Raw genomic sequence first — 27,099 nt, 5'->3', positions numbered from 1 at the left:
GGAAACGTTATAATCTACTTGATTTAATTTGCGATCGTAAAGGAATTTCGTTATTTGACAATAATGTATATAGCTTTCTAAATACACCAAACTTCCCCAAAAGTCTTATTGGCCAATAGGCAAATTCTATGGAAAGTAAGGGAACATAATAGATGTATTAGTCCTCTAACGATGCCAACAACATTTAAAAAAGGAGTAGAATGAGATTTTAATTCAATCTTGGAAAATACTAGCACTCCTAGTAGCAGCAGCAGAAAGGATTTGGTAACACCAATGACGACGGCTAGACATTAGTGAAGACGAATTGACATCAACTCTCCGTTACAAGCACCACCCTCCGTTTTGCAAAAAGGGAGTGGACATTACCCTACGTGTTTGCGCGCAAAATGGATGAAGTTTCAAAACATGCCTATTAAAATATTTGTGAATTGGGAAGTCTAAGTTCCCCTACAAACAACGCTTTCTAAAGTTGCCTCTGACATAGGTGGCAGCACATTAAAAATGCAAAAGAGTATCTAGAAAATGAACCGAGTTACACACTGCCTGCTAATCGTAGGCTTCGGAGCAAACAATATCGACAAAATAGAGCCTTTTTCCCTCTGCATACAATGCAAACTGATATTTTAGTTTTAGATGCGATTCAACGGTGTCACAATGCACCCTACAAATATAATGTAGTGACAATCAGTGTTTTTAGTCACTATGCTTATGCTATCCCATTGAGATCAAAGAGAGGTGTTGAAGTTGCTCATGCTTTAGAAATTATTCTTGAACAGGATTGCTATAGAAAAATTCAATCGGATCGCGGTAGCAAATTTGTTATTCCTCATGTGTAAAAGGTTCTATTGAAATATAATACAAAGTTATATCAAAGTCACAGTCCGATAAAGGCTTATTTGGCTGAATTATTGACAAGAACGATTCGTATATTAATTTCAAGATATTGCACGCTGAAAAATACTGCTGCTTTTATTCATGCTTTTATTCATAAAATCATGCAAATATAAAACCATCGACCACATCGATCCCTGTCCAATGTAAGCCCTCAGGAATTTCATTGCAGTGAAAACACATTTGATGCTTTTCTAAAGCAATATTCCAGTGAAAAAAAGATTTTGAAGAAGAAATTCAATGTTGGCGATACTGTTTGAATTAACAGAACCAGCAATATTTTTGAAAAGAGGAATTATCTATGGACAAAAAAACTTTTTAAGGTTTCAAAAATTCCTAGATACCAAACCTATAACACATCGGCTATAAGAATCCAAAGCTAATGAGGTCCTAGACGGTTTTAATGAATACGAACTACAGAAAATTAGAACCAGTAGTAAAAATTATCACCTTGAAAAGATATTAAAGAGCCGTACTTGCAGGGTCAAGAGACAGTTGCTTGTTCGTTGGCTAGGATACAACTCTAATTTTGATTCTTGGGTTGCAGTTGAAGACATTAACAATGCCAATGATTTCTATATGACATTCATGTCCAATATTTCCGATCATCTCTATAATGATTTGATTAGAATAGGTGATTTTTGGACGAAACTCTCCCCCACTGTCACATTCGACGGTACGTGTGAAGTGGCTCTTGTCAACTGTATTCTCAAGAATACATATGATATCCTGAGAAAAGATCGCAAATATGATATAAAAATTAGACCCTATGATTGGCCGCCACCCCCCAAGTTTTCAAGAGCAAATTCAAAAGATCAATTGGATGAATTATCCATACATTAAATAACCCAATAAAAAACTCGCCAACAAGAATGAGGTATACCGTTCCACCAATAGAAGAATTATTGCCTATAAAAAAGGAGCTTTCAATTTCATCTAAACAAAGGAAGGTAGCAAAACCTATATTAATTAGTTCATTGCCAGCGAAAACGTTATTCCCCGTGACCGCATAAAGGATGTTCTTGGCTTTAAGCTATATTAAAATATAATCAATGGTAAAATTGCTGGAAACACTTGCTGACTACCCACCTGCCTTCTCCACGGACATTTGTATATTTCTCTTCGCTTCATTTGTTGAAACATCCAGAGTTGGCAATAGCAATGTCCCCCTCCTACGAGCTCTTGAACTAAAAACCAATCAAGAACATATTCACCATTAGAATATAAAGCATCTTCAGTATATCCCCGTAAACACTTCCTATTTGGAACTCTGTCAGTTAACACTAAGAACTGAATTACGTGATCCCCCTAGCAATATCAAAAGGTTTGGTTGTGATTACACGCCATTTTCGACCCATCGCTGTCGGTGTTAAAAAAAAACAAGATGTCTAATAGAAAAGTGGTATTCATTTGTCCTGACATTGGCTGCTATGTTAAAACTCTTGGCCCAAGACAACTGGTCAATGGAATGGACTATTACAAAGGTCGCTCAACAATGTCTGGCTATGGTCTTGGTATTTGGTTTGCTAAGCTTTTTCGCTCTCCACTACCTCTGGCTAGAAAAAATATTGTACTGGCTACGACAGATTTTGCATCCTCTACACTATACGATTGGGACTCTGGCAAGGATTTAAAAAAAATGCTTTGGAAAATATTAGGTCCAGTGCGTGAACTCTTGGCGAACAATTGAAATCTCAACAAAATGGAAAAGGTCCAAAAAGGTCGAGAAACAGTGCACCACTCATCAGTCTCTACTCAGGTCAGAAACGAAAGACATCACCCCTGTCAAAGAAAAGAAGGAAAAAGACGATGCAAAGAGTAAACAATAGAAGAAGAATCCCCAGGAAGAGAATTGTTAGATCGAAACTGGATTTCTTTTCATAGATGGCATAGCTACTGCATAAGGACTCCCAACCTTCAATCACTTCATCTTTAAATCTATTCAATGCAGAAAATGTTCATGTGAGTGTAAAACATGGATACTATGAATAATTTTACCCACAACAACCCCTCTCCGATAATATCCACTTTCAAATTTATTCCAATAAAGACTACTTTATGGACATGTCTTCAACATTTATAGATTTACAAATGAAAGTCCGGAAATCCGACAATACATTACCAATTCTTGCCAATGAAAACCCTAATAAAATTGTATATTACATAATTTATTTCGTCAAATCAGTATCTATATAATGGCACACTGGTGAGCACAAGCAATAATCTCTCAAATTGTACAAACTATGTGCAATTCTTGCTGATGAAACCCAAGTCATACAAGGAATTGAGAGGCACTTCCAATGGATATGAATATATTACTAATACTTATAGGACAGATTCACTTAAAAATGCTACAACTAGTGAATTACATCTAGTTGGAAAAATATATCATGATATATTCAATATACCCCAATGGCTACCACCCAATATTAAAGTGGATATAAAATTGACGCTGGCTCCATCTATTTTCATTTTACGAAAGGAACTTCCTGCCAATCCTTGTGTAACTCTCTCCCTCACCTCAGCAATAATACATGTAAGAAAGCAGCAGGTTATGAGCTCTGTTGCTTTGGCAGTGGAAAAACTGAGAGCCAGTGGAAATAATATTAAACTACTTGTTCCTCATACAATCACCAATCAACGTCATATTGCCACAAGCTCAAGCACCTTCGCCAACTTATCTTTTATCAATATCGAAATTATTTCAAAATTAGCATTGGCATTTGTAAAAAGCGCTAGTGCAATAGGATCGTGGACTGGCTGCCCAAATAATTTTAAATGTTTGGACTTTCATCTCTTGTCTTCAAAGTAAATGGAATCCCACTCTACAATTTTATCTATTGATAAATCCTATAGGACATTGTATGAGTTGACCATGCAAACCCTAGATCATGATTCACAACTATTTAAAAATGGTATAACCGAAGAAATGTTCGCTAAAACACATGGTATCATTGTATTAGATTTGTCTGGCACCCAGGATATGAGTATAGTACGAACGGGGAGTGTGCGTTTAGAGTGTACATTCTTCGATCCATTAGCTGAGAGTATTGCACTAATCTTGGTAAATCAATTTGAAACCTTTTGGAAAATCATTCGCGAAGGCAGTGTTCTACTAGACCTTACACCCTGAATACCAGTCAAATAATAAAATTATTTAATATGGACCCCTACATGTTCAAATATAGATCCTATTGTCTACCCTCAGACTTTCCTGGAAAAATTCAAAGTGACAACAAAACCCTAATCATTGTTAATAGCAGTCCGTCGACTGTGAATACCGGCCATTGGCTGTGCATCTTTCAAACAATGAAGACGATTTAATTTTTTGATCCTCTCGGCCTACCCTGTACATTTTACACTCCACACATCAACAACTATATTGCGAGCAGTGGGAAAATTATTATTCAAAATCGGAAGAGAGTACAGGATCTGACGACTAAAAGTTGTGGTTTTCATGCACTACTATATCTCGTGTTCAGATGTGGCGGCTACAATTACAAGCTGTTTCTCAACATTTATGTAGACAATCCACGTCTGAACGACTTTATGGTGGAAAATATCCTCTCAGACCTGTATAATATTGATTTTAGCGCCCTTCAAGTAAAGTGCTTAAAAAATGTATGCGAACTTGTTTATTAATAAAGAAAAAATGTATACAACAATGTCTTTATTCTTCGGTGTATAGGCAACTGTCGAGTTCACTCGACAGTTTTACTTTGGATTTCTTCCTTGGTGTATAGGCAATTGTCGAAAACCACTAATGTGGTAGAACATTTGAATTCACTGTATATTGATCTTGATGGCTGCAAAGTCAGGGTCACATTTTCTACAGTACAATGTAACTTCATTATTGTCGTATCTCTTTGTATAGTCAATGATACTATTTGCATTCATATTGTGAAATTCATGTGTTTCAATCTGTCTATTTGAAGCAATATCACATACAGTGTTTTCAAATGGTGAATCACATTCGGTAACTGCCAAATAAAAATCACTAGGTTTATAGTCATAATAGGCAGTGTCGTCACAACGATGACGTAGAAACCAAATTTTCTTGGTAACCCAATGGTTGAATCGTAGACCTGATTATTCCTCCCAAAGTAATTTAAATCCACAACAATACTAATCTCGTAGAAATAAACTAAAATCACGTTTGGGGTACTTTCCAATCATACCTGGGTAAGTATTCTCCCACTGATCACATTTGTCATAGTAGCAATTGCAGCATAGATGTCCTCTAGGGTGAGAGTCACAAATCTCTTCAAGACATGAATTGCAGCCTTTAATTTGTACTGCATATCCTCTATGTAATTTATACGAATTGAATAATTTGCACTTTTCATTATACTCATCAATAATTGAACTTTCTCACATGATGACCCACTGCCAAGAGTGTACATGCATAGTGGACATGTATAGAGCATTTTTGGTTTCCGATGTCAACTCTCTCACAGCTAAAAAGAAACTAATCCTCGTTCGATAAACTCAGAGGGTAACGGAAGAGGAGTAACTCTGTGACGTTACATAACCTCTTTCGAAGGTGGAGCATCTACATAGAATCTATGGCAATGTTTTCAAAAGTATATCCACGATATTATTCTGCTTTGTTTCAATTAATATATCAGTAAATTTAGTCACGTCGTAAAAGCTTCATACAATAATCCAATGGGGTAGAATCAGTTTTCATTACTTTGTCAAGTGTCCCCTGTGAGAATATCTTCTGTTTAAGGGATAACTAGAGAAAATCGTCATCCAGAATCTACATAATCACTTGTTTTTCCCTAATCACAAGATTCGACCTAATTCTCTCTTTCTCAAATTTATTCATTTTTCAATCCGATCACTCTCGCTGCTGACTCTAGACTAACCACGATTCCTTCTACTTCAAGAATATTCGATAATCAAAAATTCTAACAAAGAGAAAAGGGTAACATTTTCGATTTCGAAACAATTTTATTGAGAGTGAACATACAACAATAATATATATATATATATATATATATATATATATATATATATATATATATATATATATATATATATATATATATATATATTACACATGTACAATTAGCGATATAACTTATTGTCATCTATATGCTTCACTATTGTATTTAAAGCACTTTGAAGTCTATTCACATGTGCTATATCAACTTTTGCAGCGAAGCATAATTGATCCTCCATTTTAAATTTGCTCAAAGATAACACATGTCTTGCATATACTTCATCCCATTCAAGACAAAGCCGTAATCCTCTCGTGATTTCTACCGCTATGTTTGGTGCTCTTGTATCATTGCTGCTGCTACCAACTCCACTATCAACTTCTAATAGTGTAAACATTCCACTCATTATTGCAAATATATCTCAATATATGAAAAAAGTCAAACTGTTCTCACTCCTTTAATTCTATTCTCACACTAATAATAACTATAGCAAAAATTCGTCATTATATTCACTGTGATCCTGTTCTGTTTGTATTTCCGACTCCCTTATTGGCCTAGAAAGGGACACGTGATCTTGTTCCCGTTAGACGTTCTTATCTGGCAATGATGTAAACTTCTGCCTGTATTCAATAGGCATAGAAACAACAAACAAGTTGACCAACAAACAGAATAGAACTATGAAACAACATCAAACCACATAACCAACAAACAATATAACCATCAAACCATATAACCATCAACAAACAGAACAGAACTAAGAAACAATATCAAATCACATAACCATCAAATAATATAACCATCAAACCACATAACCATCACCGATAAAATAAAAGTTCAAAATAGGGATAAAATCCTTTCTAATAGACAGTGTAGAGAAAATTCAAAAAAAATACCAGATATTTCGGTCACATATACAGTGACCGATGCCTGATGACGGTCACTGTATATGTGACCAAAATATCTGGTATTTTTATTGAATTTTCTATACACTGTCTATTAAAAAGGATTTTATCCCTATTTTGAACTTTTATTTTATCGTCATGGAAAGGCAGTGTGGTCTCCGAAGTTATCTATAACCATCAACAAATAGAACAGAACTATGAAACAACATCAAACCAAATAACCAACAAACAATATTACCATAAAACCACATAACTATCAACAAACAGAACTCTTATCTGGCAATGTTGTAAACTCCAGTCTGTACCTTCTGATGCCCATATATGGATGTGTAATTCGGATTGGATAATGAGCTCCTACTAATGACATAAGTATTTTTATTTCTATAGGATGAGTTGTTTCTTTCCACTCACTGTGTTCAGTTTTTGTGTACCAGAATAAATCATTTTATTACAATTTTATTAGCCCTTTTTAAATTTTGTGTTAAAATGATGAAATTGTTGGCGGTTTTCAATAAAAATTTCTGAAAAGCAATGTAAGTAAAGAGCAATAGGGTTTCAATTTATTCATCTTTTTCGGCATGGAAAGAGTTGTCGTAGAAACTTTGGAAAGTGCTCATTCAGCTGAAAATTGAACGTGTTAGTGCTTTTTATAAAAGTTAAAGGGATTGATGCCAACCTGTCTCCCTCCCAAGCCCTTTTTCGCTGCCCTTCTTCCAAAGACATTTGATCAAAATTAGGTATTTTGTTGAAAATAGTAAAAAAAAAGTCATGAAGTTTCACCGTAATACCCTCATCCTTTTTTTGTTATACCCAGGGCATAGCCCTCCCCCTTCTCAATCATAAATACTACATGGAAAAAAATCGATAAATTGCGTAACTTTTCATTCTTTCCCCAGGGTCTGTTGGGGGCGAGGCACCACACATATACTAATCTGAGTACTCAGGTTTGTAGCTCCCTCCCCCTCAATTACTTTCCAACATCCCTTTCAACAAGCCCTGAAAGTTTCAACTTAATACCCTTGGCTGTTCTAAGGCTATTGCTGATAGAAATTTTTAACAGCACGCATGCAAATGATATGCTATGATGTTGATCAATAGCCGTTTCAAAATTGCCTGAAAGCATTGACAATTGGAAGTGGTCACAGTCGCAAGTAGTTGCAATCAAATTAATGAATGGTCGCAGCTGTTGCAGAAGTGACAACTGTAGGGGGCCTGAAAGTTCCACGTTAAAACCCTTAGCTATTCCTACGGTATTGCAGATACGCCTTTTTTATAAGCCATTTGTCCATAATGTCCTTTGATTTAGTTAAAAAATACCCCTCAAGATTCACTAGCGTTTCACATAGATACCCTTACTCTTTTGGAACACATGTGGGTTGAAACATTCATCCCCTCCCCCTTCTCAGTGATAAATCCTGTGTTTAAACAATCAAAAAATTGCATAATATTTATATTGCCAAATAATTTGCCCCAAAATAACCGCATTCTTTATTGTCAATATTTTATCAATTATCCTTGAGTTTTTTTCTCTAAATAATTATGTTTCAAATTTTATTCCTCCTTCCATATAACCAGGATGCACACAGTGGTTTTTTATTTAGTTCGAAATACCTCTCCGCATCTACTGAAGTTTTACATTTGTGACCCCTACTTTTTTGTGACCCAACCAGGTTAGAACATTTTTCCATTTCCTAATGACACATCCTGCGTAAACAATCAAAAATTGCATAATCTATAAATTGTCAAATAGTTTACCCTAATTTAGCGTATTCTTTCTTGTAAATGTTTTATCAATCGTCCTTACGTTTTTCTTTAATCGATTCTTCTTCCTTTTTTAAATTACTAGTCTTCCCTCAACTTGACTAAATACTGATATATATATATATATATATATATATATATATATATATATATATATATATATATATATATATATATATATATATATATATATATATATATATATATATATATATATATACTACTACTAACAACTCATCTCAGCACCAAGCCGCCTGAGGCCAACACAGCTACGCACGCTCCTCCTCCACCCCAATCTATTCAAAGCTTCCCTTTTTACACCCGCCCACGAAGTTCTCATTTCCTTTAAATCTTTCTTTATGACGCCCTCCCAACCCGGGCGGGGACGACCTGCTTTCAGCATAGCCCTAGATGGTTGGCCGAAAAAAACAATCTTCGACAATCTGTCATCCTTCATCCGCACAACATGCCCTAACCACCTTAACCTTTCTTTCATTATAGACCTAGAAGCGGTATTGAACCACATTTTTCGTATAGCCTATTGTTTGAAATACGGTCAGTCAGCCGGGAACCAAGAACAATCCTCAAGCCATTTCTCTGGAAAACATCTAGAAAATCTTCATGCTCTTTTCTCAGCTTCCATGCTTCAGAGCCGAATTTGACCTCTGTCATGACTGTATCTTCTAATATTCTAATTTTTGTTTGCAGACTTATCTTCCTATTTTTCCAGAACTTTTTTTAACTGTGAAAAAACACCCTGAGCCTTGGCTATTCTATTTTTAACATCTTCACTGCTCTCACCATCTTTACTAATATTACTACCAAGGTAAGTGACGCTGCCCACCTGATCAATCTTTTCATTACCTAACATCACCTTTTCATCTTCCCTTATTCCTAGCCTTAGTGACTTAGTCTTCCTAACATTAATTTTCAAACCAATACTAGCACCCTGAACTCGCAAAACTTCTAAAACTTCAATCATTTTGCTCACACTTTCATCTAGGATGCTTAAATCATCAGCATAATCCAAGTCTAGGAGACTTTTTCTTCCCAATTTGATTCCCTGGTCTCCCATTGCCTTTCCTGTGCTCCTTAAAACAAAGTCCATAAAAAAAAATCCATATAAAGGGGGATAGAACAAAACACTGCTTAACTCCTGATTTAATACAAAACCAGCCGCTAACCTCATTTCCTACCTTGACCGCATCGGTGTTATTCTCATACCTAGTAGTAGTCACTTTAGGGTATTCGTCTGGTATACCGCACAGGGATTATACCTTTACTAAAGCTCCTCTATCAACAGAATCGAACGCTTGCTCATAATCTATAAAACTGACGACCAAAGGTGTTTGAAAACTTAGGCACTTCTCAATTATTAGCCTAAGAGTGAAAACTTGGTCAACACATCCTCTACCTTTTCTAAAACCGCACTGTTCTTCTCTTAAAACTTTGTCTACGGCATCTCTCAGTCTAAAAAGTATCATATTACTAAGTAATTTGCTACTTACAGAGACCAGACTAATGCCTCGATAATTACCGCACTCACTTTTATCACCTTTCTTATAAAGTGGCTTAATTAAGATTTTCCTAAAATCGTTAGGTACTTCCCCTTTTTCAAAAATCATATTCATATTCTTCAATAACTTATTTCTAACCTAAGAGCCACCATATTTAAGAAACTCATTTACCACCCTATCAGTACCTGGAGCCTTATTATTCTTTAATCCTTTTAGTACTGTTGCTAATTCCTCCTCACAAAACAAATCTTTCTTCACATCCAAGGTATCACAAGCCTTTTCATTTTCCTCTATATTTTCTCCTGCAACTCTATCTCGGTTAAGCAAGTTCTCAAAATGTTCGGCCCATCTCGCTTTAGCTTTTTACTTATCGCTAATTGCCACCCCCTTCCTATCTTTAACTGGGACAATTCCGGATTGACTACTACCTCTCAATTTGTTAACGTGCCAGTACAATATTTTACTATTATGCCGTCTTGCTGCATCTTCTAAATCCTCGGCAATTTTATCCATGGCCTCCACTTCACACCTCCTTAGTTCATATTTCAATGCTTCCTCCACTTTCTTTACATTTCTTTTTTTTTCATGCGATCTATCACTCAGATAATTCTTGTACAAGTTCTTTCTCCTTTCTATTAAACATAAAGCTTTTTCACTAATATTCTTAGCTTACACAAAAACTGAAAACAGTGAGTGGAGAGAAACAACTCATCCTATAGAAATAAAAATACTTATTTCATTAGTAGGAGCCCATTATCCAATCCGAATTACACATCCATATATGGGCATCAGAAGGTACAGACTGGAGTTTACAACATTGCCAGATAAGAGTTCTGTTTGTTGATAGTTATGGTTATATATATATATATATATATATATATATATATATATATATATATATATATATATATATATATATATATATATATATATATATATATATATATATATATATATATATATATATATATGTGCCCGCTTACAATGGATAATATATATATATATATATATATATATATATATATATATATATATATATATATATATATATATATATATATATATATATATATATATATATATATATATATATATATATATATATATATATATATATATATATATATATATATATATATATATATATATATAAATAATTTCTGAGACCACACTGGCTAATCATGATAAACAAAAAATCGCGAAGAAAGGAAACGAGGACAATTAACAGCCAGTGAAAAAATTGAAAAATTATGCAAATATTTCGGTCAAGACCTCCGCTTGACCGTCCTCAGTGCAGAATAAAACTGATAAGAATATAAAAACCAAACCTTAAAATAAAAACACGAAACTAAAATTGGACGACCCTTTCCTAGTAACGGTGAAAGGGTAACTGAATAAAAAACACAAGTCTAAATGGCATTTTAGAATTTCATTTTGCGTAAAGCACTTTTAAAGGCTGATCGCTTTCCAGTTTGATTGTTATCGGAGACTCTATTCGATTGCACAATATAACTTTGTGGATGTATGTAAAAACGATCAGAATTAATAATTTTGTCATAAATGGGACTTAGAAAAATTTCTCCAGTGTCTCTATTGAGAGCTACCTTTTGGTGAATGTGCTTTTTTATTTCAACTGACTCCCTGAAAACTTGCGTGAGACCTTTAACGGGGGCAACGATAGAGGCCTAGTCAAACAAAATGAAATGGTGTGGATTCTCGTAAACATGTTGCGCCAAGGCGGAATCAAAAACCTCAGGCCTTTGGCGTAACCTCATTGTTTTGTCAATTGAGGACTTGTGCTCAGATAACCTCTCCCCCAATTGCTGTTGGGTATGGCACGACTTTTGTATGGCTAAGGCTCGTTTATCAGAAAAGTTTGAAAAATTAGAGTACGAAAAAAATTTCAGAATTCCAGATGTTTTCTTCCGAGATTTTGTCCTGGTCCGGCCATTGAGAACCTATCTTCTAAAGTTCTTACTCCGGAAGAAACCCATGTTTTGTCTAAGGGACCTAAATGTTGCCTACCTCAAACACACGCAAATTTTTCAGAGATAGTCTCCAATGTGGAGGCAGGTATATTCGGTTCACGTGGTGCTGCGGAAAATCCAGATTTACTTCAAGGAGAGGTGGTTAAGAATATTCTTGATTTCATTCCATATTCCCCAAGGTTAAAAAATCAGGAAACACAAACTCTCAAAAATTTAAAAAAAGACCCAAACATCATTATCACCAGGGCTGATAAAGGAAATAAAGTTGTTATCCTTGACAAAACTTCATATAATACAAAAGTTACAGATATTTTATCTGACACCCATGCTTACAAGCCCATAGATTCAGACCCCACCAATAAGTTCACCCGTTTAGTACAAAAGGAGCTAGGAATTTTGCAAACTGAAAGACTTATTACTCCAAAAATGTATAAATTATTTTATCCTAAAGGTAGTTCAGCTCCTAACTTTTACAGGCTCCCAAAAATCCACAAAGATGGAGTTCCTCTACACCCAGTTGTGGCTCCTTATAGTTCTCTGATTGCTAGATTAGGGTAATGGTTGTCCACACTTGTTTATCCCATTATGCAAACGCATACTTTATGCATAAAAAATTCAGTTCACATTGTTGAAAAATTAAAAGACATTGAAATAAAAAAAGGATACAATTTTGGCCAGTTTTTATGCCATTACTATGTATACGTCTTGCGATATTAAAAAATGTGAACTAGCTCTTCAAAGGAAATTAGAAGATAATATTGATCAAATAGACTACAAAACACTGGATATAGAGACTATTATGCGTCTCGTCCGTCTTTGCAATAGTTCCTCCTCATATTTCCGATACAATAATAAATTTTTCACCCAAATTAGGGGTTTACCCATGGGTACAAGTCTTTCACCATTTTTGGCAACTTTTTATATGGAATTCATAGAAATCTCTGCTCTGGAAAATTTTCCGATAAAACACCGTTTCTGGGGTAGGTTTGTCGATGATGTTATTTCTCTGTGGGAGCACGGAGGAGAGTCACTTAACTCCTTCTTAACTCATCTAAACACTTCGGACTCTAACCTTCAGTTCACTTTCGAACTAGAACATAACCACAAACTTCCTTTCCTAGATGTTTTAATTTTCAATAAGTCTCCTGGCCTTGAATTTTCTATTTATAGAAAGCCTACGCATAACGATAGGTATTTGCATTTTTCCTCCAACCACTTTCCCTGCATAAAAAGAGGAGTTGTTTTTTCTTTGGTTGACCGAGAAATAAAAATATGCTCGGAGCCTCACATAGACTCAGAATCGAACTGTATTAAGGACATTTTATTTTGCAATGGCTACCCTATAAAATTACTTGAGACCATTATAGACAGAAGACGAAAAAAGGCAGAGGGAGGGCATCAGGTCCACAAGCCCCAACAGATACCGTCCCATTGGTGGATGATAAGAAACTTTTCACTGTTCTACCCTACATTCCAAAATTTAGTGACAAATTGAAAAGAATCCTTAAAAAACATAAACTTAGCGTCGCCTTTAAAAATTCAAATATTACACAGAACTTTTTTAACAACGGCAAAGATAAAACCAGCCCCATTCTGGGTAGTGGTGTTTATAGAATTCCTTGTTCTTGTGGCTGTTTTTATGTTGGTAGAACCCAACAGCAATTGGGGGAGAGGTTATCTGAGCACAAGTCCTCAATTGACAAGGCAATGAGGTTACGCCAAAGGCCTGAGGTTTTTGATTCCGCCTTGGCGCAACATGTGTACGAGAATCCACACCATTTCATTTTGTTTGACGAGGCCTCTATCGTTGCCCCCGTTAAAGGTCTCACGCAAGTTTTCAGGGAGGCAGTTGAAATAAAAAAGCACATTCACCAAAAGGTAGCTCTCAATAGAGACACTGGAGAAATTTTTCTAAGTCCCATTTATGACAAAATTATTAATTCTGATCGTTTTTACATACATCCACAAAGTTATATTGTGCAATCGAATAGAGTCTCCGATAACAATCAAACTGGAAAGCGATCAGCCTTTAAAAGTGCTTTACGCAAAATGAAATTCTAAAATGCCATTTAGACTTGTGTTTTTTATTCAGTTACCCTTTCACCGTTACTAGGAAAGGGTCGTCCAATTTTAGTTTCGTGTTTTTATTTTAAGGTTTGGTTTTTATATTTTTATCAGTTTTATTCTGCACTGAGGACGGTCAAGCGGAGGTCTTGACCGAAATATTTGCATAATTTTTCAATTTTTTCACTGGCTGTTAATTGTCCTCGTTTCCTTTCTTCGCGATTTTTTGTTTATATATATATATATATATATATATATATATATATATATATATATATATATATATATATATATATATATATATATATATATATATATATATATATATATATATATTTGTGCCCGCTTACAATGGATAAACGGAAAAAAAACGGAGTATAAAATGAAACAAGAAAGAAGACAAACATATTTGACGCTAAAAATTAAATACAGGTATTTCATTCACAAAAACAGTTGAGTCAGCGGTGAGTCGTAGAGTTTACTGAGGGATTTTATTGAGGCTCTCCATTCTATTTCAATTACCTTGGTTGATGGACCAAGAATTCCATATATGGATGAGATTTCCGTGTTAGAAAATCTTAGTGGAAGTCCCAGCAAAAATTTCGCAAATCTGTAATATATGGTTCGTATTTTTTGACGCTCGATGAGGGACAACATTTCCCACAAGGGTGATATATACCAGATGGCAGGAGAGACGACGGCGTTGAATAGTTTTGACTGAAATAATCGACTAAATTACCATTTGTATTTGACAGCTTTCCCATATGCTGAGTGGATAGATTTACAGACTGATTCAGTCAACAAGCCTCTAGTTGACCTAGGTGTCTGACCTTACGTGATACCAAGGTATTTTAGGGACTAAGACTGCTGAATTCTGATACCATCAAGGACAAGATTGGAATTGGTCGAGTTAGTGCCACTAAAAACGATAAATTCCATTTTTTCTATGTTGACTCGTAGTCCTATTCTTCTGTATAGGGACACTAGGAGACGAAGATTCTCTTGTAGTCCCTATAGCGTGCTGCTTAGGAGCAACAAGTCATCTGCATAAGAAATGAAACTTAGATCCAAGCCCTCCAAAAATAATGTCCCTCGAACAAGTCTAGTTACATAGTAAATCGCCTTCTCAAATAGCCTACTCTGCTGATAACCGATGAAACTGTGATTGGCCTGTAACTTTTACAAAGATAGGGGGTTTCGATTCTTTTTCAGAATATTGGATATGTGGCAGCCATGAAAGTTGGCTGGTGTGAGTCAATGCTCTATGCTCATTTGGAATAATAAGGCTAGGCACTCATGTACAAGTTCTTTGCCGTGCTGTAAGTGCCTCGGAGTGATTCCAGCGAGCCCTGGAGACTTGATCTTTTTCAATTTTCTCACTATTATCTCAATATGCTATTAGGAAACAATGACAGCAGTGCGGCGAAGTTTTGCGCTGATTAATTTCCTATCTAACATAGATTTATATACGGAGTTCAGCTCGATGGGTAGCGGTGCAAACACGTCCTTGTAATGGTTTACCCAACTTTCGTCGGTAAGGGGACTTTGCAAAGCAGCGTAAGCCCTGTTAGATTGGAGTCGCTTCCATAGGATGTTCTGGTTATTCCTGAAATCACAAGACAACTTCTGCTCTTGCTGGACTTGCATATTCTTGGCAGTACGTTTGATGTCTTTTTTGGCATATCGAAAGCACTGAAAAACTACTCCAGAGCGGGGTTTGCCGTAATCCTTCCAAAATTCTTACCAGAACTTGGATCTCTTCTTGGCAAACTTGGCATTTGGGTTATCCCATCCCTTTTTATGAGTGTTGGGGTACTCTTTTTCCACTGGCACAGCTTTTGCTAATAATGCTGAGAGCGAATAAAATTCTTCAAATCTGTCAACTTTTTTGCGATTTTGTCTTTTAAAATCAAATGACAGCTTGAAACCCTGCTATTCCAATTTTGCCGAGTTAGGATTATGACCGCCTTCTAAACCTGTTTGTATTCATCAAAAGATAAACGCCCCATTTTTGTGCAGTAAGATCTCTTCTGCATAGCTAATTTTCGGTAATAATTCCGTCCAGCCTTAAGGGGACGGGAGGCTTGTTTAAGGCTTCCTTAATTTGTCGAGTTGTATATAATAAGTAAAATATTTAGCACACCATCTGTTATGTGGGGTCAAGAGGTTGTCAACTGGTTGGGGGGGGGGGCTGAATCCCTAAAATTGTCGTTTTAGGTCCAAGTTTCCATACATGCAGTCATAGGATCTTCAAAACAAGGGCTGGGAAGGAGCAGGGAGAGCAAGTAGCGAGCTTAAAAATAATTTTCAATGTTTCAAGCCTATCTCCCTAAAAAAGTATACTTTCAAAAAAATGTAAGATCGCATTGATTGTAGTGTCGTAATTGCCACTCAAAATATCTAAACTTGATGTTTACCTTTTTTGGTGGTAAGTGATGCCTTCCAGGATGATTTTTTTTTCTTATATTTTTAAGTTATGGTGGGGAACTTAGTAAATACCTTACTTCTATTGAAGTTGATTTCGATTTCCACATTATCTACTTACCTTAAACCTTAGGTTCTCCTCTGCCTTCTCAGGCACCTAGGGCATCAAAAAGAAGCCCCCAATTATCTCTTGGGTTTGCTGCAGTGATACCCTCTCATACTAGTTGAACGGAGGTATGCAGGGTGCTTAAGCCCCTCTGGTAGGTCTGGAGCAATGTATATCTGGGTCTTCTCCGACTATGACTTCTTGGTGCTTGCCAGTGTAAAGCAACTTTTGAAAGCCATTTGTCACTTATACTGAGGATGTGTCCCAAATGCATCTGTGGACTCTGATGATGTCGGGCACTAGAGGTTTTCACCTTATGCATGAGAAATTGGAATTATGCTGATGACCTGGGATTGAGATGAGATGGATAACTGTATTATTTACAAATGTGCATAACAATGGAAGTGTGGTAAAGCTTTCTAATTTAGTTAATTATGAAATTAGTAAAAATAATTAAAACGCAAATACAAAGTTTAGAAATTCCACTTTTTATTAAGATAAGGAATATATCCTGCCAAGTTTTGCTTAACGAGAAATTGAGAAATCACCGCTTCATAGCTATTGCATCGGTTGGGTAAAGAAAGGTGTGTTTGATAAAAATGTATAAAAGATACATTTTATGGGAAGGAGAGACTGATACTAACTTTATGCCGGACTGACCTCTGGTCCGTTGTGTTTAAAAATACCTTAGAATCTTGTCGGATCATTGTAAGTGTCTAAGTATCATATTGTATATTATTGTAGTTTTCCGAGACTTGTGGTCTACTTGGGACAGTCAGTCCCAGTAGAAAATATATATCTAGTATTATTATATGTTAATTGAATAAAAGTATTGTATTATAGCCAACTGGTGGCATTGCGGAATAACTGGGTTGAGGAGACTAAATAAGGTTGCGAAATAAAAAAAATCGAAATGATCGTATTAGAAGGTGAAAGTAAATGTACTTAGCTTTTAGTAGCACTCGAATTAGCAAAACTTCGAGCAGCTTTGTTCGAACTTTGGCTATTAGAAATAGAATTGTGCCCCCTCAAAGATTTGGATACAATAGAAAAAAATGAAAAAAGGCTCAATCAAGATTTGTAAAATAGAAAAAAATGCTGTATCTAGTTTTTAGCAAGTAGAAGTAAGTGTATAATTAGTAGTTTTCTTAGTGTTAATGATAAATGCAATGTAGTAGTGCCGCATATCACTAAATAATAAATTATTTGTACCGCAAATTAAAACAGTAAAATAAAAGATAATTCGTAAAAAAAATCTGATTGAACCGATGAAACGTTGCTAGAAACAGAAGAATTTTAGGAATAATAGTAGCAAATGGGTCCTTATTCAGCCTTACTGCAATTACAGGCTAGATACTTATTGTTCAAGGACAAAAATGCTACAATTTAGCAAAGGAAACACATAAATTGTGGTCCGAACAATGATAGGTTAGAAGCTGCCATTTCAAAATGTTTTAGGAGTAGAGATGCCTCGAAAATATGGCATTTTACGATGTAATAAACAATAGAATTGCCTTGTTTAAAGCTAACCCGAATACTAGGTTAGTTTTGCAGTTTCACAAGCAAAGAGAAGATAACGATATATAAATATGTAATTAAAGTACTTGAGGAAACGGATGAAAAAAAAGAGAAAAGTAACCTTATAAGTAAGAAAACAAATGTGGAAGCTTAGAAAAACTCGCTGAAGGAAGCGAAAAAAAAGAATTGTTACCCAGCTGTGATGGGAAGTCTGCATAAGGCAAGAAATTCGGTGAAAGAAACCGTTAATCACAGAAAATGGAGGCATGGGGATAGGTCTTAAAAGGGTCTCCTTTTACCTACATAGATGACCTTCATCTGAATAATCGTGCTAGAAAAAGTTCAAATTCTGAATTAGCTCCGCGCAATGAGTCACAAGAAAGTTCAAATTTGAATTTTAAACCATGGCTGCTTTTGAGCCATGTAGATGTAAAACAAGCCAGTGTTTGAAAACTGTCATGCTTGTTTACAAAGAATATAAGCCCACATTAGGACAAACAGAGAAGGCAATGCATTCTTTTGAGATAGCTAATATTGATAATTCTGGTCCGCTCTTACGGTTACTCAATGACGAATCATCCTCAAGTCTAGTCTGATTATAAATCAGTAGAGTTTAGTCGAATATCAGGTAGAGTGTATATCAGATAAAATATGGTCTGATAGTAGAAATAAAATAGAGTGAAGCCAATAGTCCCTTATGTTCAAATTAGCCTAGAAGTAGATTGTATCCAGGAACTCAATAGAAATAATATTACGGAAACAATTACACAGGACGTTACAGTTTATATTACAATAATTAACGTTCAAATTCCTAACTTTATACGGATTAAGGTAAACTTAATAAACACTGTATATTTAGAATCAGCATTCAAAGACAATTCTTTTGATATTTATATTTAAAAAAAAAATTGGGGGTTGTTGAAAAAAAAACGAAGAAGGTTAGTCTATTGAAATAGGGTCATTGGAAGCTAGAAAATTTGGATTGAACTCAATCACTGCTGGTCTCTCGTTGTTAAGTATATGCAATGCATCTACTGACCTTTGACTCTCTGAGGTAACACTTACAGTCGAATTTGAAAGAAATTGTTTTTGAAGAATTTTAAAATAATTATAATAGGAAAAACAGCAAGAGTTTACATTAAGTGCGCGCTACATGTACAAGCTAACTGTAATCTTATTGTAATTATTTATATTATAATATAATAATTGTTGGTAAAAAGAAAAAAAAATAAAGACAATAATTAAGCGCTATAAAGATTTAAACGAAACTTAGAATAAGCTTAGAAAGCAAAAAAAAGTGCGAAGTAAAAGAAACGAAAAGCAATATAAAAATAAATTATAACTTAAAAACTTACCAGGAGGTAAAAGCCAACGACAAAATGCATTAAAAAAAAAGAAGCCAAAAATAAACCTCATCGTCACAATCAAACCACAGTAGTTCAAGGTAATAATTTTAACTCTAGGGATGTATTGGATCTGGGAAAATGAACTGGCACAGGAGAACCCTAGTTTAAACAATTGGTTGTCACCTGTGCCAACCCAAACACCCAAATCCCAAGCCGTTGAACCCTAGCAGAAAGTAAACGTATCCACTTTTTCTTTGAAAATAAAATATAACATTACACAACAAAAAAACTTGCAGTAATGAACAGAAATTCATTCCTATAACGTTCCCAGGTTTAAGCTTATAAATAAACCACAGATAGTGAAAATAGAATTCAAAGCTATAAAGCCTTGCAAAGAGAATTGTTGTCTCTCTTTGGCAAAGAAAATAAGATCATAATTAAAACTAATATAAAATCTGTAACCAGTATGTCGTAAAAATTACATTTTTATGAAGAAATGAGAACTAGCAAATGCAGGGCAAAACTTAATTAAAAATTTGCTACAAAATCAGCTGAAAAAAATACAGTACTTTTCTAACGCAAAGACTTTCGGACAGAGAAATTTAAATAATGTCAAAAAAATACAAGTTGCGAAATTAGAACCCCCCCCCCCCACCTCCTAAAAATAAGGATATAATGAATTTGATCATAGAAGGGCGATCAGAATAAAAACTTGTTAAGGTAATTGAAAAAAACATGAAATATATGAATATAGGCTTAAAAAAAGACCTATTTTACTGAAAAAGCGGAAAAAGACTTGAAAAACCCTTAGGCTTCATTGAAGTAAATAATCAATAAAAAGAGAAGGGTTCATGTTCAAAATATAGCCAGACAAAATTAAAGGAGAAAAAACAGAATGGAGTCAGTTAAACTCTATTATACGAACTTATTGAACTGACCAAACAATACTAGTATGGAAATGGTAGTAAGTAAGTACAAAATGAGTGGCATCAATACTCTGGATCAAAAGTTATAGTGATTGACTTCGACTACGATGAAGAGAAATATCGGAAAAATGCTCATAGTAAAAAGGAAAAAATTTTGCTCTTTTATGTCGGAGTCGTTTTCTAAAAAAATGACTAGCATGGCATAGAAAATTAAAATTAAGGTACATAATAGTCTCAAGAACCTAAGTTGAAGTCGAAATCTAAGACAAGACCACTAAAAGTTGGGAAGTTAAAGTGAAAATAATCATTGTTACTTGTATGTCTAAAAAAAAATTACTGTGATCCATGAAGGCAAGCTATTTTTCTGCAGAAGGTTTACTTTTCTGATAAAAAAATAGCCCGAGAGGAAACTGTGGCCACAAATAAAAAAAAAGCGTGGCAATACTATAAATCATTAATTATTGTGTGTGCAGGTTCATAATAGTCCTTTTAGCTGTAACCCATGACAAGAGGACCTAGAAACGTTGTAAGGAGCTACCAGAAGGCATTCCTGGTAAGAGACCTTCAAAGTATAGGCAAAAGTCAATTGATAATGGCATAACAGGTATAAGGTGAACAGCTAAAAATTGTAACTTATCAGATCTAAGCTGTAAATGAAGCCTTATCCCAAAAGGATGTTAAAGCTGAAAAAAAGAGATTATAGACGAGTACGTTTATTTGTATCTGTCTCAATCACCTGAAAATTCAAAAAATTTAAATGCTCAAAAGTTTGAATAAACAAACAGGCATATAGTAAGCTAATGACAGTTAATGACACAAGGGAACCAAAGTTGTAAAACAAAGATAAGAAAATGTATATAGTTATATATGGAAAAGTTATATAGTTGTATTAATGTAATTGTGAAAATATATACAGTTATGAATGTATTTTGAAAACTTTTATAAATATAGAAATTTTTATCGTAAAAAAAAATAAAAGAAATTTAAACAAAGTCATGTTATATGAACTATTTCCAAGCCCTTATATAGAAGCTAATCACAGTGATCAATTATAGTGTATAAATCTATTAGTTAGGGAAGATTTTTTTTTATATATTTTAAATTGCAGTTAAGACTTATCAGATAAAAGTTTTGACGGGCTTATTTAAAAGTTGTACAAAGAATAAATATTGCAGTGCTTGAATAAATTATCAGAGTACACAATTATTATTTGTTTTTAACAATTAAGTTATGTATCAACATAACTTCTGTTAATATATATATATATATATATTCTAAACTATCCATGTAAATATATTGAATTAATATGTCGAGTATTTTTGTTTTTTGTTTTTATTTTGCTTTTTGTAACATTCAAGAAGTATTCTACATTAATCCTTTATAAGCAATTAACAAAACACTAATTGTAAGTAATTCCAATGCTATTCTATACCGTGTTTTATTTTTTTAAATGCTTTAAGTTTTAACCAGTGGTTAAATATCCTATCTAGTTTTGCGAATTAAAAAAAATGTCTGTGTAAGTTATTACACAATGCTTGTATATATATATACTATGTTTTAATTTACCTTAAGTTTTAACTAGTGATTAAATGTTATATGTAAGTGTTTGACTTCGAGTCAACGTATAAATAATTTTTATTGTGAAATAATCCGTTAAGTATTAAGTTTGAAAGAATAATCCATCAAGAAATTTTGATTTAAGCGGGATATTATTTTTGGAGTTAATTAAAAGAGAGAAAAGTAAATAAAAGTAATTAAGCCTTACGAAATTGAGTGTTTTATTTCTACTATATATGTAAAACTTTATGCTTTATATGTATTCTAATGTGAATATTTATTTTATATACAGCCTTAGCTTTTTTTGGAAATAAAATTTTTCGTAGCATCCTTTCGGATCCATTTTTTTTCAATCATTTTTTGACGCACTTATGGAAAGTAACAAATTTTGAAACCACTTCAAATGTATCCTGATACTAACATCTCATACCATCAGAAACAAAACCATACCTGATCAACTGATATTTTGGAAACTATAGCAGTATTACAGACTTAACTACAAGTTCATCAGAAAGTGAAATAAAATCAGAACTTAATTTAGGCCTAGAGAATGTGCTACATAGCCCAAATGGCTTATATTATTGAAATATGTGAAAATGTTTTGTGCTGGAAAAATATGTGAAAATTTAAAAACCGAAAATGTTATGTGTAATTTATCCAAGGCATTTCTAAAACGAAAAATAAACGGTATATCAACCACATCACACAGATAAATTAAACTATTAATGGGAATTAAATTTAACCTCAAATAATTCATAAACGTTTCTAATATAACTTGAAATCTAATTTAAGCAGAACCACTAATATAATGCTAAGGCCGCTTGGGGTCAAGTTAAAACAGAAGATGCATATGAAGAAGGGTAAAAGAGTATTTTTCAGTCCTAGAGACAGAGAAAAAGAGAAACAAGGATGAATTTCAAATTGAAATCCTTTGTCAAAAGAGAACATGGCCTATATTAGACCAGAAACATGGCCCTAAGGAAACCCATTGAGGGGATATGCACATAATGACCCAAAGATTGTAGCATAATATCTGTAAACAAAATTAAGTTGTTTTAAAAGTAAAATATTGAGAATTGGGACAATCCTTCTTTAAATGGTGAGTATTGTGGTAAAGATTTCTAATTTAGTTAATTATGAATTTAGTAAAAGTATATTAAAACGCAAATACAAAGTTTAGAAATACCACTTTTTATTAAGATAAGGAATATATCCTGCCAAGTTTCTGCTTAACGGGAAATTTAGAATTCATCACTTCCTAGCTATTGCGTCGGTTGGTTAAAGGAAGGTGTGGTTGACAAAAATGTATAAAAGATACATTTTATCTGAAGGAGAGACTGATACTATTTTTATACCGGACTGACTTCTGGTCCGTTGTTTTTGGAAATACCTTGGAATCTTGTCGGATCATTGTAAGTGTCTAAGTATCCTATTATATATTATTGTAGTTTTCCGAGACTTGTGGTCTACTTGGGACAGCAGTCCCAGTAGAAAATATATATATAGTATTATTATACGTTAACTGAATAAAAGCATTGTATTATAGCCAACCTCTCTACGATCTACCTTTAGCCCCTCGAACATACCCAGTTGGTACGCCTCATTATTTCGGTCATAGCCTAAGGCACACTACCAAAGTTTAATTACCTTAGGGCCATAGTGTATCTCCCCTATAAAGGGAGAAATAAAGGCATTTACGACTACATCACCCTTAATAACATAAATAACACCTTACCACAGAAGAAAATATAAGAATTGGATTAAAACAAACATGTTGTATATTATAAAGTAGTAGTTGAATTGTTAAAGAGTTTTCTTTTCGCTTTGTGTACAGCCTAGGACCATTAGGGGTTGGATATTTTTCCCTACCAGGGAATATTTTATTTAGAAAAGGCGTCAGTTGGGGAATCGAATGGTGCTACTCTTTTGTTATTACAACGTTTCATTTAGAGATGCCACTCTCCTAGACTGTTCTCGCTTTTATATTTTCTTCGTTATTTAGTTTAATATGATCTTTTTGCTGAAATGTAAATATATAATGGAGTGAAGTAGAATTGATACAGTCTTGCTGCTATGGTAAGAGGTATCTGCATTCTATGCGAAGAGTTTTCTCGACCCCAAGAATCGTCAAATTTTAAATTTCCATTAAAGAGTTAAATAATTAATATTTAAATAAATGTGGCACAAATTTTTTGTCAAGTTTATTTTTGTGTTTGGGTGCTAACTTTGTAACTAGGCTTGTCAAAATCTGGTCAAAAAAATAATAAAAAATACTTTTTAGATAGAAGAGTCAAACCAAATAAGTCAAAATATTGCTTCAATTATGGTTAAGCTTGATGAAGGAATAAGACGATTGGATTCCAAAATGATTGTTATGGGTAATTAAACCATTTAATCTGTATTTAGGGTCATTTTAGTTATGCTGTATGTCCTTGGCGTATAAACTCTAGGCACGGAGGTTCTAGTCAAAATTTAGAATTATCTTTGTAGACTATTTTTTGCAGTTTCGCAAAATTCATTTCACAGCTAGTAGGCAACATATAAAAGCACAAGGCCTGCACTTAAGGTAGAATGTATGTGACATTAGAATAAGCAAGTGCACAATAATTTATTGCTGGAGGGATATGCTGAGGGGGATGTGAATTTTAAAAACATTGATAAATCACATGAATTTTATGAAAATATATGAAATTATGTTTGAAGTTGTGTTTCCGATTCATTTTTGCATCGGCAGTAGAGCGTGCGATGAATTATTTCTTGACATAAATATCATCTTTTGACAATATAAAAGAGAATGCTCTATTTTCTTTTGTTGTTTTCTTTGTCGGCATCCTTGGCAACATGAACGAAGAATTGACCACTTTATTTGAAAATTGTCAACATTTGTGTCAACACATAAATCTGAAATCAAAAGAATTAGTTGTTTAAATTTTAGTCTTATAAGATGAAATTAAAGGCAGAAGTGGGGTTTAAGCTTAATTCTCATGAAAAGGTGGGGCATGAGATGCTAGATCACAGATCACACACCAAGAAGTTAAGGCCTTTGAGTGGTGGGATATTTGGGATGTCAATTTGTGTAATACTAAGTGAGGTAAGGTCGAGGTCCCATGTTTTTTGTTATGTTTTTCGTAAGACTTGCTTATACAGTTTTTCTGTGGTATTCATTTTCGATAATCATTTATTATAATGTATGTTGAATGACTATCTGTCATAAAGATCGAAACTAAATACGCTTACCGCAAAATGCCTTCTCCCCAGTTGATTTTATTAAACCTTTTATTTTAATTAGTGTATGTCATGCAATAGTGAAAATTAAAATGAGCTTAGAATGAACAATAAACAAAGGATAATAGAACAAACCGATCTTACATGATGAACTAAATGGATAAAATGAATAATTTTCTGTTTGGTAAATATAAAAACTAAGACTGAGAGGTTTTACTTGTATAATACTACCATTCTGTGCCTAACTTTCACGGTTGCCGTCAGTTTAAAAATAAAATTGCTAATATCACTAAATCTCTAAATGAGCAACAATATCACAAAAACTATAATTTGCCTGCTTTTTTTAAGTGGCAGAAATTGTACAGATTTGATTATCTTCACTTCTAGAAAAAGCCTACGGTGATAGAGTTTCTATTACACAGAAACCTAAAGAACACATGCTGGTTGGTGATGCTGAAGCCAATAGCCTATAAGTTAAAAGCATTGTCATACTGCTGAGAGTGGGGAGTAAAGATATGAGGCTCACCATAAAAAGTAGGCTCTATGTTGCTGGCCCTGTCGTCCATCTCTTCTTTCGATGTTTCAAGTGAACTCTGTTTGATCTCTTTCGGCCTGGCAGAATCATCTTGACATGCACATCAATTAAAATAAACTTGGTCTATTAGTAAGAAAGCAAACATGTGATACATTGAATGAAAAAGTTGGGTAAATAAAAGCAAAAACGTAGCGCACTTTCCTGTAAAATATGGTTGCCTGCTCGAATACTTACTTGTCTCCTTAAGACTAGAATGCCAACAGCGGTTGGTATTGTTCTAAATTAATCATTTATGTGTTTTTTTGTTAAAAACTGATGCACAATTTCAGAAAATGAATCATTACAATAAAGCAAAAGATCACTAAAACTAAATTTGAGTAACTGATTTCACCGCCATTAACTCCCTACTCTTTTTTTGATAAAGTTTACTCAAGTGTTTTATTAAAGTTTTTCAGAATGTAACCAATGCTATACTCTTTTGATAAGTACTTCTGCTGTGTTTTTCCATTGTTTTTAAAAATTAATTAAGTAAAAATTTCCGAAACAGAAGTTTTTCAAAGAAAAGTAAAGGCCATTCTAAACTTGAATGTGCAAATCAAGCTTAAAATGAAAAAAAATATTTTGCTATTGAAGTATAAATGAAACCCAAAACGAACAGAAATTAAAAAAAGAATCAATGCAAACAAGTATACGATAGATGCTAATGTAAATGAATAAATAAATCTTAAAAAGAGTGAAATAAGCTGAATATGCAAATCAAGCTTGAAACGAACAAAAATCATTACAAACAAGTGTTTGGGTATCTCCTCCTTCTGTTACCGTAAAAGTCTAAAACCTACTGCTTCATTGGCGCTTTACTGAAAACGAATTGTGTTACACATATTTTCTTTTATACTTAATATTGAAAATAAACATTAAAATTACAGTAAAATTTTGAACTGATGAGCTTTCAGCAATTAATATCATTATACATCAAATATTCAGTTTAATTTATTAGTTCTTTCTAAAATTGTTCAAGACCCCTAAAACTGTCCCCTTCCTTAACTGTGAAAATCTAAAGCCTACTGCATCATTTGCACTTCACTGAAAACGAATGATCTTACAAATATTTTATTTTCCAGTTCTTACAGCATTGAAAATGAAAATAAAATTAAAGTTAAATAAAATTTTTAACTGATGGAGATCTTTAAAAAATTAATATCCTTATATGTCGACTATCAAATTTGATTTAGTTTATACTTTCCAAGAATCTTCTAGACACAAATAGTATTCAGTAAAGCGGCAATGAAACAGTAGGTTTTAAACTTTTAGAGCGACAGAAGGAGGCGGTACTCAGACTATTGTTAGTAGTGATTTTTGTTTGTCTCAAGCTTGATTTGCATATTCAATTTAA

The 27,099-nt window shown here is 33.8% G+C and overlaps 1 protein-coding gene across 3 annotated transcripts in view; it reads left to right on the top strand.

Annotated features, from left to right (window-relative positions):
- LOC148944748 (uncharacterized) overlaps window positions 1-27,099 on the top strand; it is a 284,458-nt gene that overhangs the window by 126,037 nt on the left and 131,322 nt on the right. For all 3 annotated transcript variants that reach the window (XM_089100249.1, XM_089100247.1, XM_089100248.1), the window contains exon 4: window positions 24,228-24,324. In XM_089100249.1, coding sequence (XP_088956375.1) covers window positions 24,228-24,324 — 97 coding nt within the window. The remainder of the gene's footprint in view (window positions 1-24,227; window positions 24,325-27,099) is intronic.

Source organism: Artemia sp. Qi Xiang Cuo, chromosome 14, assembly GCF_049724085.1.
Source record: "Artemia sp. Qi Xiang Cuo chromosome 14, ASM4972408v1, whole genome shotgun sequence".
NCBI lineage: Eukaryota > Metazoa > Arthropoda > Branchiopoda > Anostraca > Artemiidae > Artemia > Artemia sp. Qi Xiang Cuo.
The sequence above is the reverse complement of the archived record's forward strand: the minus strand, read 5'-3'. Positions and strand labels throughout refer to the sequence as shown.